This window comes from Taurulus bubalis (genome assembly GCF_910589615.1).
Source record: "Taurulus bubalis genome assembly, chromosome: 5".
NCBI lineage: Eukaryota > Metazoa > Chordata > Actinopteri > Perciformes > Cottidae > Taurulus > Taurulus bubalis.
Window position 1 is genome coordinate 1,615,146 of NC_136593.1, and position 13,152 is coordinate 1,628,297.

General features: G+C 47.0%; 1 protein-coding gene across 1 annotated transcript in view; it reads right to left on the minus strand.

Moving 5' to 3' along the window:
* Nucleotides 1-1,822: 1,822 nt before the first annotated feature.
* The window catches only part of dag1 (dystroglycan 1), a gene marked incomplete at its 5' end in the record, with an annotated part of 19,858 nt that continues 8,528 nt past the window's right edge, over nt 1,823-13,152 (minus strand). The window contains 2 exons of the mRNA XM_079218172.1: nt 1,823-5,664; nt 6,546-7,007. Of these exons, the coding sequence (XP_079074298.1) occupies nt 3,835-5,664; nt 6,546-7,007 (2,292 nt within the window). The 3' untranslated portion in view covers nt 1,823-3,834. The remainder of the gene's footprint in view (nt 5,665-6,545; nt 7,008-13,152) is intronic.

Genomic DNA, 13,152 nt, shown 5'->3' on the forward strand with positions numbered 1-13,152 from the left:
AGAAGCGATACCTCTCCTCCAGATTGTTCAATTACTGAGAAAAGGCGATTGGGTCAGCAGCTGAACGGACGTCTCATGGCGTCCGTCACGACTCCTGAGAGAACCAATCATCCATCAGGACCCGAGACCGGTTCAAGGTTTTCTGTTAAACAATATGAAATATGAAACGAGGGCCGGCCATTTAACCGTCGCTCGTGAATTTTAAACTTTTTTGTGAAAATTGTAGTTAAACCAATATTATAAATTGGTGTTTAAAGAAACGAAAAGTGAGTCACTTCTCACCGCTGCAGAAAATGAGTCTCCTTGTTTTTTCCTGAACGGATCCGAAGATCGGAATTCATTCAATGGCATTGTTCTGTTTTTCGTCCTTTGCATTGAACAACGGTATTTCAATCACGTAGATGAGGTTATGAATGTGTGAACAAACCCCTCTGCATAAACCCTCAGAAAATATGTAGGAATGAATGGGTGAAGAGGTGAACACATGAACTCATAGATTTCACCATGAAACTTCCCCACTTCATCGCATTAAGAGGAGGATTTATTGTGGTACACGAGGTCTCCATCAACGTTCAGTGCAATTCTCCGAGCAGGAGCGCTGCTCCGGGTTCTGCAGGGAACATGCAGTCCTTCACTGAGTGCACGGTCATGCAGTCGGATAATTGATGCTACTCTGGGCTTCTATTCTGAGAAGTACTCCTATCTATCAAGTACAGTTCAGCTATTCTGAGAGGCGTCATGAAGCAGCGCCCCGGCTTGCATAAACTTTGCCCTTCTAATTACACCTCGTGTAACTGTGACCGGCTGCCATCGTTTGTTGTGTAAAGAACATGAAGGGACTCGTGATCGGGTTCCACCGTTTCATCCGTTTTGCGATGGGACGCTCCTGCAGGATCCAGACGGAGAGGCCCCACAAATCACTCTCAGCAAACCTCCCCGTGATAGATTGAGCTTGTCTGGTAGTTTGAAGGCGACTGATTAAGGCCCCCGGGAAGAGAAAAAATGCAACCTCAGCACATCTATAATCGTCCAGAATCCTCCGATCAGATTTTAGTTTCCAGCACGCATGAGATGAGACTCGAGGCTCGTGGAACGGCAGAGCACTGCTCTACGTGGGCGAGGGCCAAATATCATGTGTAGAAAATATGAGTGTTTACTTTGTGAGCTTTAGGATCATCATTTTCAAAAAAGGCCGAGAGGCCAGAGACGCGTTGAAAACCTTCTACGTCTGAAATGAGCGACTCAGCATCTTCCGTGTGAACGATGACGACCTCGACGTCCCGTCAATCAAACCGAGAGCCGGCCTCCATTAATCCACTTTAGCAACGAGCGGCATCTTGGGAAACGCCCCCTCATCATCCTCATCGAACGCCCCCCCCCCCCCCCCCCCCCTCCCCGCTTCCATTTTAAACCCCGCCCACAAATTACCACCGGACCGCGCAACAGATGCCGGCAAATTGTTTACATGGAATCAATGCTGCGAGTAATGGACGCAGACGGTCCTCTGATGTGGAGACAGATGGAGCGGAGAGAGCTTCACAGCACGGCCTTTTTTATTTTTAAAAAGCTTTCAAACTGCATCGTCCAACTCGTCATTAATAGCAGAATAATTTAGTACAAAAGGGAAAGCGGCGCGATGGTTTCCGTTGACGGTTGCCAGGCAGCGAGGCGCAGCCTCTGGAGGACTCGATCCGTCAGGTCAAGGCTCAGCGGGAGAAGAAGGAAAGTGACAGCGATCAAAAAGCTCATCTGGGTTTTGATCAAAGAGTTTGACAGGATACAAAAAGAACTGCAAGAAGTTAAGACCAGATACATGAATGAAGACGGTGGATGTTTGTTCTTTTTTCATCGTACCAGTTGGTTTTATTATGACAATGCACACTTGATAAGCAAAAAGCCTCGGCATCCTGCGGAAAACCAACAATATGATGACAACACGAGTCACTGGCTTGGGTCTGCACCGCCCGGAGGACGGCGCCTTACATTATTATTGCAACGGGTCACTTTCAGTCAAAACTCATTAGCAAACATAAAAATGGACATAAAAATAAAATTTGTGATTACATAAAATATGTCCGTCTTTGTATAGTGGGAGATACATTTCGATATTCAAACACACAACAAAAAAAAAGAAAACAAAAGAAAACACTTGAAAATGTGACCCATGACAAAACAAAAGAACCGAAAACAAAAAGTGTACATAATTGAATCATATTTGAACTTCTAGGCTAAGATTTTACAAATCACAGAAGACTAATCATTAATCATGTTTTCTTTTAATAATCAAAAACAATTTGAGGCTGTATCAAAAACTTGGTAAAAAAATTAGAAGGAGACTTCTGGTGACCGTTTTGTTTCCGTGAGCTAATTTGCTGGAAATTCAAGGTTCTCTCTGTTCTCAAGGTTCTCAAGGTTCTCTCTGTTCTCCGCCCTGAACGTCTACCTCAGCCCCTCCTCTGTGACCTCTACAATGTGAGTATCTGTACAGTCCCACGTGGGACAGTCTCCATGGCACTCAGAGTTTCTCCTCCGACTGAGGACAAGAACCGCCTCTTTTCATACAAAAATAATTATCCCCGGTCCAAAATAACCTGGAGGGGTGTTTTCCCTGTCTGGGCACATGTTGGAGGTTTGCATGTTGAAAAAAAAGGACATTTTAATTTTACCGCCGTAGTTTCGTTAACCTCGGCTCACGTCGTTGCCAAATAAAGGTCACCATCATCTGCGTAAAACTACACATTTTGTCTCCAAATCTAACATTTACAAGTTAGATAATCATCAACCGCCAACCCACAGTTTTATGACGCCTTATTGAGGGCAACTGAGAGGAAGGATGGATTCTCATCTAATGGACTGTAATAGTTATATTTTGTTATATGAAAACAGGAATAAACGCTCCTCCAGGTTATTTTAGCGAGGCAGTCCCGTTCCTCCCGCTTTTCTTCCACCACCAAAAATATATAACACAATCTATCAGAACATCTTCCAGATATACAGTGAATTTTAAAACCAATGAAGCAAACAAATTATTTATTATTCATCTCTAAATCTTTTTTTAGGCTACCTTGTTATTCTCATCTTTACTAGACATTGTGAATAAGGATAGAAACAGACAGCTAGTGTTAAAAGGCAAACCGTATCTGAATAAACACACCCACTCATTCACACACACACACACACACCTCGGCCTCCCATTCTCTTGTGTCGTCTGCAGGGGTGATTCAAGATCCTTGTGATAGCTTTTTTTTTCATATTCAGAAAATCTCACTCTCCTTATTAAAAAACACGAGCTGTTGCCCGCAGTGGTCTGGTGGCTGTTCACTGTCTCCTCGTATCATTTTGAAAAACAACACAAAAATGTTGTTAGGCAAACAATTCAGTCCAGAAAAAAGAATAATAATAACCTTGGGATAATGATGAAAAACTAAATAAATGCCTGTATTTTAAATCAAAAGAGGGGGGAAAAAACAAATGCCGGGACGGGAGATCACGTCTCCCAATCGTCGCTTCTGACCAACCGGTCGATCCAAAAGCCAACGTGACGAGAATGTGTTTGTCTTAGGCCACTGTAGTAGCTGGGCTACCACTAAACCAGTAGTCCCTCCCAGCTGGTTCAACAAACCATCCCATCCGTCTACTGTAAAAAACAAAAAAAACTCCCGACTCATTACGGCCCCCTTCCCAAACCAAAGTCCCCTGTAGCTGTTTTGTACTTTAGCACCTCTTGTCATCTCTCCCTGTAAATGTCCAGACAGACAAACACCAGAATGGAAACCGTCACAGTTCCTCAGGCATCCTCTCCCTCCACCCTACGAGGGGAGGGTTGAACGAGTCTTAGGGCGGCACGTAGGGAGGTGGAGATCTGTAGGGCGTCATGTTCTTGGGACGGGAGCCCTTGCCCTCCATGGGAGTGGTGAAGGGAGGCGGTGGCTGGTAGGGAGGTGCGTTGGGGTCCTCGTCCCGCAGGGCCGTGTACTCCCCCAGCAGCTCCTGGTTGAGGGGAGTGGTCTCTGGCGAGGCCATGTTGGGGTACTCGGGGGGTGGGAGTGGGGGCTTCTCTTCCTGTAGAATCAAGGGCATGCTGGAGGACGGAGGCGGCTTTGAGTCATCAAGTTCATCCGCAAAGATAATCGGCACACCTTTTTTGATGAAGGTGGCCTGGTCCTCGATGGTCAGCTTGCCCTTTCGCTTCTTCCTGTAGCAGATCATCGCAATGATGCCCGCTATTAGCAAGATGGCGGCCACCACCACGGCGGGAATGACCGTGTGGAGGTAGACGTCATCGGTGCTCTGCCGGCCTGTTCCCAGAGCCGGCGTGACTGCTGGAGGTTCTGGTATCTCAATATCTCCGGGTGGGATGAAGGAATACGTTCTGCAGCTCGCCCTACCCTTGACCATGACGCCCAGTGGTCTGAATTCTGGCTCCAGAGAGTGCCTGAAAGTCTGTGAGGGCTTTCCGTCAGCGCTGGCGAGCGTCCTACTCATGACTGCGAGCTGCTCTTTTGGACAAGGGTGCTGCGGGAGGCTGGTGTTCGTCCACTCCACCACAATGGACCCTTTGCTGATGTTTCGTAGACTGACCGTGCTGCTGTTGCGGTCTCCGAGTGCGTAGGCCAGCTTTTTGACCAGAAGGATCTTCTTGTGGATGTCATTTGTTATCGAACGTGGCTCCCCTTCGAATCGGGCCGTGAAGATCACGGGGGTCTTGTCATTGATGGGCCAGCGGTTCACACGGACCTCAAAAGCGTCAATTGCATTCAGGCCACCTTTGTCAGTGGCATGCATGAAGTATTCATGTTTCCCCACATGTTGGCCATCAGGTAGGCCGTAGAGAAGTTGGCTGGTGGTGTTGAACTGGATCCAGGAGCCCTCTCCGACCACTTCATTGTGGTTCTGTCTCAAAGTTAGACGCAGCTTATCAGTTGTCCCATCCTCTTTATCAAAGAATGTATCAGATGGGATCTTGACCTCGAAATAGGTGCCAACCAATGCATTGACCTGGTCGATGGGGTTTCGCAGGACAGGTTTCTCGTTGTGCGGGTCCGGGATGACGGCAGGCGGCGTTGTGGTGCGTCTGGACGGCTTGGCTGTGGAGGTCTTTGGCTCTCTGGGCACCGGTGTGGTTTTGGGTCTCTTAGGTTTCTTAGTAGGTCTTCTCGTGGGTGAAGGTGGCGTTGCGGTGGCCTCCACATACGTAGGCCTGGTCATGGTTGGCTGGATAGAGATGGTGCTGGTGATGGACTCCACTACCCTTGTCGGTTGAGGCGGTACCAGGGTTGGGGTGTGGGCAATCGAGTCACGGACTCTGATCGTAGGCTTGCCTGGTAGGGGGACAGGGCCTCTCACTGGGGGAGCAGAGCTTTCGGTTGGTGCAGCAATAGAAGGGGAGGAGATGGTTGGGATAATCCTCACCGGAGGCTCCACCACGGTTGTTGGTGGAAGCACCGCCAGCACCGGTGTCGGGGTGTTGTTCAATTGGCGCCTCACCCGCTTCGGGACGTGGGGTTTCTTGTTGGCAATGTGCCATCCCACCACAGGGTAGCCCAGCTTGGCGGACATTGTCCCTTCCTTTGCAGGACCCTGGACACTGTTGATGTTTGGGACTGAGCTCTGGTCCAGGGAGCAGCCGAGCTTCCAGGACAACAGAGCGCCGTTCTCCACCACCTAAGGAGACATTGACAATTGTTAATTTATTATCCATCTCCCAATGTGAACAGTTTCATTGCTCACCGACTGGCAAATGTTTACTTTACTCGCAAGACGATAAACTCATGCGCTCATTACTAGGGCTGCTGCTTATTAGTCAACAAATCGACTAATTGGCTGTTTTGGTCTTAGTCGACTAAGATTTTTTTTTTTGTTGATTCGTCATTTAAAAAAACAATTTTCACGCTGAATGACTTTATTTAATCTGGTGCTTTTTCATGATTCATAGGAGAGAAACTCTTTTACAGATCTGTCGATTAAATCAAGTAATCAAAGACTGTTTTTCTTTGGCTAAAGACAGCCCTAGTGATTAGCATTAGCCAGGGTTCATACACATCCAGACCAGTGCATTTCATGACTTTTCCATGACTTTAAACCAAATCTCCATAACCAAACATTTAGTGAAATCTGGGTGTAAACAGTAAAAAGTGAGTAAATGTAGAATTTAAACTAACAATGAGAATACAAAGCATACAGTAAACCTTAAATGACACAAATGAATGAGACAATAGTTTGATTAAAAGAATAAACATTTATATAGATGCCTGTATGTATGCCTGCTTATATTCTGAGTCTTTCTTTTAAAAGCATATTCATTGTTTCAAACTCAGCGTAAATGAACGTCATGAACACATGAATATAACACTAATATATATAACATAATTTACATGACTTTTACTAAACTTTTGGGATTTTATTTTTACGAAGGACTTTTCCAGGCCTGGAAATAACCATTTTAAAATTCCATGACTTTTCCAGGTTTTTCATGACCGTATGAACCGCTTTTCTTAGGCTAAAGACAGCCCTAGTGATTAGCATGAGCATTAGCATTCCCTCACCTTTTTGGCATTCCCCGGCCCCGCCATGAACGCGGACATGTCGAACAGCCTGTTGTTGACCACAGGGAGTATCTTCATGTGCTGCAGCTCCACCCCGGAGAAGCTCCTCATTTCATCCAGGAGCTGCACCCTCTGCTCAGAGCTCATCTTGGTCAAGTCGGCGTCCAGGATCACGGTCAGCAGCGTGATCGGCTCCTCGTTGCCGCACATGAACGGCTGCACGTCGCCTTCGGCGGAGGCCTGGTTGGAGGCCAGCTGGGCCGCGTCCGCGTCCAGATGGTCTTCGGGGTGCACCTCGATGGAAAACACCTCCGAAGACGAGGAGGACTTGGAGTGGTTGGAGATGGATACCGAGATGTAGTGGACGCCTTTGTCCTCCTCCAGAGGAAGACCCTGCAGGACTCTGCTGCCGGCGTCCCAGTGCAGCCAGGCGGGGAGGCAGTCCTTCCCCATCTCTGTGATCTGATACGGAAACAAAACAAAAGGGAATTAAGATCAAGATTAACACAAATAAGGTTCATTTGGTCGGATAAAACATGTAAAATGAATCATAATCCTTATCAAATGTTGTCCGATCTGCAAATCAAAGAAAGAAAGAAAGAACATAAAAAGTGAATGTAAATGGAAGGCATGAAAAAGCTTCAGAAGTATAACTTTTGGCAACTGTTAGGATCATGCTTGCTAATGAAATACTGCTTATGAAATATGAACTTTGCAGTTACCAGGAGAACAAAATATTGATTAAGGTGAAGGTGATCGAAAACTGCACAGATAAAACTTGTGTCCAGGACGCAGCAGCAGCTTCTGCAGCTGTGACGCCCCGCATGGTTTTATTTGGTGTATTTTTGTCTTCCAATATTTTGTCAATTTTTTCCTCTAATGCTCAGTTATTGATGCAAGTTGTGCTTCACTTTGCATTTTTTTTGTTTTTCGTGAATAAAGGGCAGGAGTGCAACATGCACTGGATTTACTGCAGTGACTGTAACATAGTATGTGCTAAGCCCTAACACACACACACACACACACACACACACATAGACAGTGACACACACAGACACACAGAGACACACACACACAAAAGCACTGTCCTGAATTGTAATTTAAACCCGATTAAAATTAAAATAACGTGGCCAATTATCCGAGTGGGGACGTCCCCGTGGCAGGAGGCTGATGGAGAGAAATGGATCACCGGGGAGTGACAACGCATCCACACACACACATAAATCTGGAAATAAAAAATAAAACATGAACAAATGCATCCTGTGCTCCACAGCCTCTACAAGTTAATTCTGCGGCTAATAAATCCTGGTTGATAAATTATGTAGAGGCAGTGCTCCCTAGACACATCATTAATGCTCTAACCAGCACACAGGCAGGGGGGAGGCACACACACACACACACACACACACACACACACACACACACAGGGCCATAGGCAGACGACGCTGTGTGTGTCTTCACTCAGACACACCGCACACACATGGCCACCCGGATGGAATCTAACACACACACACACACACACACACACACACACACACACACACACACACACACACACACACACACACACACACACACACACACACTTTTCTCTGTTTGTATTTCCAGAAGGACAAAGTGGAAATGACCAGTTGCAATAATTTCCTTTCGGCCTCGTTCACGTCGCCCAAGTCGGACGCTCCTTTTCATCGGACGGCGGCTCGTTTCTGAGCCGCCGGCGGAGGGAGATGAAAACCCAGCCTTGAAAATTATTATTTACAATTCAACCCACCGCGATAATTGGTTCCATTTCCTTTTCCGACAGGAAACAACGTCCACCGCCCAAATACCCCAAACACCCCAAACAGCCCAAACAGCCCAAACAGCCCAGAGCGTGTGCTGGCGTGCCGTCGGGATGGGGAGCTGCTCGCCGTCTTCAAACGGCCCCCAGAGCAACGTTCAATTCAATTCTGTCGCAGAGTTCCTCAGCCTCCAAACTTCAAACCAATTGCCTCTTGACATGGCAGCGCAAATGAAATCACAAAGAGATGATGAAGGACGAGCGAGTTGCCGGGCAGTAATCTCATCACAGCCGTCATAATTGCTCTGTAAATTACTAAATTGCGTCCTGAAAGCACAAGGACGATCGCTTTCCTCATCGGAGGCCAAGGAAATGAGGAGGAAGATGTCGGAAGGAGGACGCAAAATAAAATAAAAGAGGAGGTGACAATAGGGTTATAACTTTATGGTCATGGTAATAACCCACAACTAACATCACAACAGTTTGTGACCCATAAACTATTTGTAACACTAATAATTGTACATTTATAAAAATTACACCGCCGAACTGCATGCTGGGTAAAGCTCGCCCACTATCACTGTCCGTCTCTTCCTGTTTTTTTTCACCTACAATCCCCTGGGTCCTAAGTCCCTCCATGTTTAGCTTCCTAACGCTCTCTATGTACCAACGTACAAACAGCTGCTCACCACTAACAGCTGTTCAGTTGGCGGCGCTCCTTTTCGGTCAATGAATGAATGTGTTTACCGTGAAAACCGCCAGAATCATACAAAATACCGTGATATGAATTTGTGGCCATGGCGCCCAGCCCTAGGTGACACGTCATTTCATTTTGCAGGTACTTTGGTCAGAAGAGGTGAAAATATAAAAAATGTACAACAAAACAAAATCATGTCCCTCCATCGAACCCCGACAGCCTCGCCGAAGCGACCAATCAGAGGCGAGGTCTCCTAAGTCGGCGTTTCCGCCTCAGTGAGCGTTAAAACAGAAACACAATGGTGTCTTTTCAAACTGCGGCATGAGCCCAGCAGAGAGCTTGTAGTTTCCCACCTCCTAAAAGAACATGAAAAATACATCAAAATCACCCCAAAAGTGTCAAGAAAAATACTTCATATCTTTTTATTCTGGCGCATGAGAGCTTGATGTTTGGCCCTAAAGGTTATCGTGTGCTCTCAGACTCCTTCCAGCCGCCGTACCACACACACACACACACACACACACACACACACACACACACACACACACACACACACACAAACGCACACACACACACACACACACACACACGCAGCGCTGGCAAGGTTGCAGCCCGAGCCCTCTCTGAAACTGCCGGGGGAAAACACGGCATTTTGGGAGATTTATTCGGAGGAGACGGCCGTGCAGCAAGAAGCGAGGCGACGAAACTACCTTTTTATTTTTTGTCTGGGAAGCTATTAAAAAAGGTGGCGGCAAAGCAAGGGCCACGCCGGGCGAAGACACGACATACAGGAGCAGCAGATAATTCACTGCGTCATAACCCTTCAAGCAGCGGTTTCATGCCTTGCTCAAGGACTTATTGGAATATTCCCCAAAAGGATCAAACCCAGTTTTGAGTAATATGGCTTTTGAAGAGTTACGCGATCACTTAACGGGTCCTTTCTATTTTCATGTGATCCAATCGTGGCTACACGAGATTGCTGGGGAAAAAATAAATCTATTTAATAGCAACATCTCTTCTATTCAAACGAGTCATTTTCTCTGTAATCGTCTCGGTCTTCTGTCCAGAAGTCAAAGAAAAGCATCAACATGCTTTTATCTCACGAGATATTCTGTTGTAATCTATATTTGTTTAGCCTTTCAACAGCAACGCGTAGCAGGAACCGGGCGGTCTAACAGCTCCACAACTCAAGATAGATGAGATAACGGCAATAACGGTCGTATTTCCCCCACTTTTTTAGTGCGATAGTGGCTTTAGAATTGGGCGACAGAAAACTTGTAATGTAATGAAAATGATATTCGATAGAGCCGTATCCACAGCACGACTCCTCTGGCCAGAGACGGAGAACCGGCTCGTAGTGACGGATTCAGACTTAAACACACTCTAAACGGGTCCAAAGATGATTTCTATAAATTCTTAGTCTTGATCGCAAAAAAAAAAGCCTTGATTATTGGTGTTGGAAAAAAAACAATCATCGCATCGACCGACCCTTCAATCGCCAACGCACGATCCCCAGCCGGCTTCTGTCTACAATACATTACATTTAGCTGACGCTTTTATCCCAAACTACTTACAATTCAACCATGAGGACAAACTCAGAACAACAAGAATCAAGAAAGTACAATTTCTTCAATAAAGTTAAACTACAAAGTGCTATCAGTAAGAGACATCTAAGTGCTACCAAAGTGCTACTAGGCGCTACTTTCCTTATTCAAGGTGTAGTCGAAAAAGAAGTGCTTTTAGTTCACGGTGGAAGATGTAGAGACTTCCTGCTGTCCTGATGTCAATGGGGAGCTCATTCCACCATTGAGGAGCCAGGACACAAACAGTCTGACTTTGTTGAATGTTTAGCTCTCAGTGACGGAGCTGCAAGCCGATTGGCAGAAGCCGAGCGGCGTGAACGAAGCACCACGTACAGCGGATGCTAATGGTGCCATTAAAAACCAGAGCCGCTGAGAGATAAGAGCCGTTAGAGAATGAGTCACTGACATGTGAAGAGAGGTCTCAGAGAGAGTGCCGCCCCGACTTAAAAGACCGTTAATTAAAACGAAATAAGTGATAATCTCATCAAAGTCGGGGATTGTTTGATCATCTTTTTCCCGCTCACTGACACATGCACACGTCCGCCATGAAGCCACCGTGACTATCGGCCTCCACGAGCTGCGGCGACGAGGGCGCTGAGCGGCGCCGTGAAACGCGAGGAGACGTTATCGCGCATCGCTGGCGTCAACCTCATTTCACGACTCGGCATCACAGGCTCTCAGACCGCTCCGCCTCCTCGGACAGTTTGCTTTTGGAGTCGCAGTCCCAGTTTGGAAGTGAGATGGAGAGGATGGAAAAGACGAAGAGGACGGTTGGGGTCGTAGGTTGCGAGTCCCAATGTCAAAGCCGCATCGGCAGAGTTTAGAGGTGGGAGGAGCTACTGTTTACCGATGTGGTTTCCACTGCGTCCTGTTTGAAGGTTTTGTGTCATGACTGAAGTAATAATCGAATCAACAACTTGGTTTCTGGGAAATACTTTTCTTTGGCGTGGCGAGTGCCTCTTATCGCTGCCACGAGATCACGAAGAAGAGCATCTTTGAATCCACGGTCCAGGTCCTCATGAGTCCTCTTCCCCCGCAGAGTGAAGGGGGTCCTTTCACCGGGCCTTCATACCGAAGCAACTGAACTCAGGTCAGTTTGCCCGGTTAGTGCAAGTAAACTACCAACGAATCCATCTGCTGTCCAGAAGGTCTGTCCAGGAAGTCTGTCCAGAAGGTCTGTGCAGGAAGTCTGTCCAGGAAGTCTGTCCAGGAGGTCTGTGCAGGAGGTCTGTGCAGGAGGTCTGTGCAGGAAGTCTGTCCAGGAAGTCTGTCCAGGAAGTCTGTCCAGGAGGTCTGTCCAGGAAGTCTGTCCAGGAAGTCTGTCCAGGAGGTCTGTCCAGGAAGTCTGTCCAGGAGGTCTGTCCAGGAGGTCTGTCCAGGAGGTCTGTCCAGGAAGTCTGTCCAGGAGGTCTGTCCAGGAAGTCTGCGCAGGAAGTCTGTCCAGGAAGTCTGTCCAGGAAGTCTGTCCAGGAAGTCTGCGCAGGAAGTCTGTCCAGGAAGTCTGTCCAGGAAGTCTGTCCAGGAGGTCTGTCCAGGAGGTCTGTCCAGGAGGTCTGTCCAGGAATTCTGTGCAAGTAGTGATCTTATTGACCTGTATTCCAGGCCGTGTATACGAGCGCGTCAGCATTCTCCCTGATTAACGGGTCAAGAGCCGTTAAAAGCAGCGCTCGTGTCTGACTGTGTTTATTAAGTCCATTAAAAAGCATTTGACACGATCCCACAGCAATAAGCCCCCGAATCATTAGGGGCGTCTTGGGGGAGGAACTCCTGTACGATCCCGTCTCGTCATCATTTATAACACGTCGAACAACCCGGATACTATTTATTAACAGTTATTTCTTTGTGAGCTTTGAATGGAATATGCAGGACAACTATTAATCGGAAAAACTGGCCAATCAAGGAGCTTCCTGCCGGTCTACACGCCCGGACCGAATCAACCCGACTACAGGTCCGAGAGCCCCAAAGTGCATTTTGAAGATAATAATTTGTACTTGAGGTCAAATTTTTTACGTGCAAAATGCGACTTTTATTTAACGCGTTGCAGCTTTTGCTTCTTTCCTGCAAGACTGTGAGCTGCATCCAGTCAAACTGAACTAGAAAACAAAACTCCGCCCCTCCGTGAGCAGCTTTGAACTCATCCTTTGGACATGGATTGTCTTCAGAGTCGTAAATCAGCCTCAGTCAGTTTTCACGTCTAATGAATTCAACCCTAAAGTTGTTGCTCATCATTATATATTTGTGTATTCTTTGTGAGGAGCGGTTCTCGCCCATCCAGCTCTGGGAATCGATCCACCGGCCGTTCATTTAACATGAGACTTCTACTCCTGGAACCCGATCACCCAATACAAGAATATTCTCCTCTGCCAGGTTTAGGATCGCAGCCAAAACCAGGAGGAAAATAAAATGTACCTTTTAGGTGCAGAAATACTGCACACACACACCTACACACCTACATACCTACACACCTACACACACACACACACACACACACCTACACCTTTACTATCCAGAGAGACGAGCAACAATCACGAGGCTGGAGGAAGACGGTCA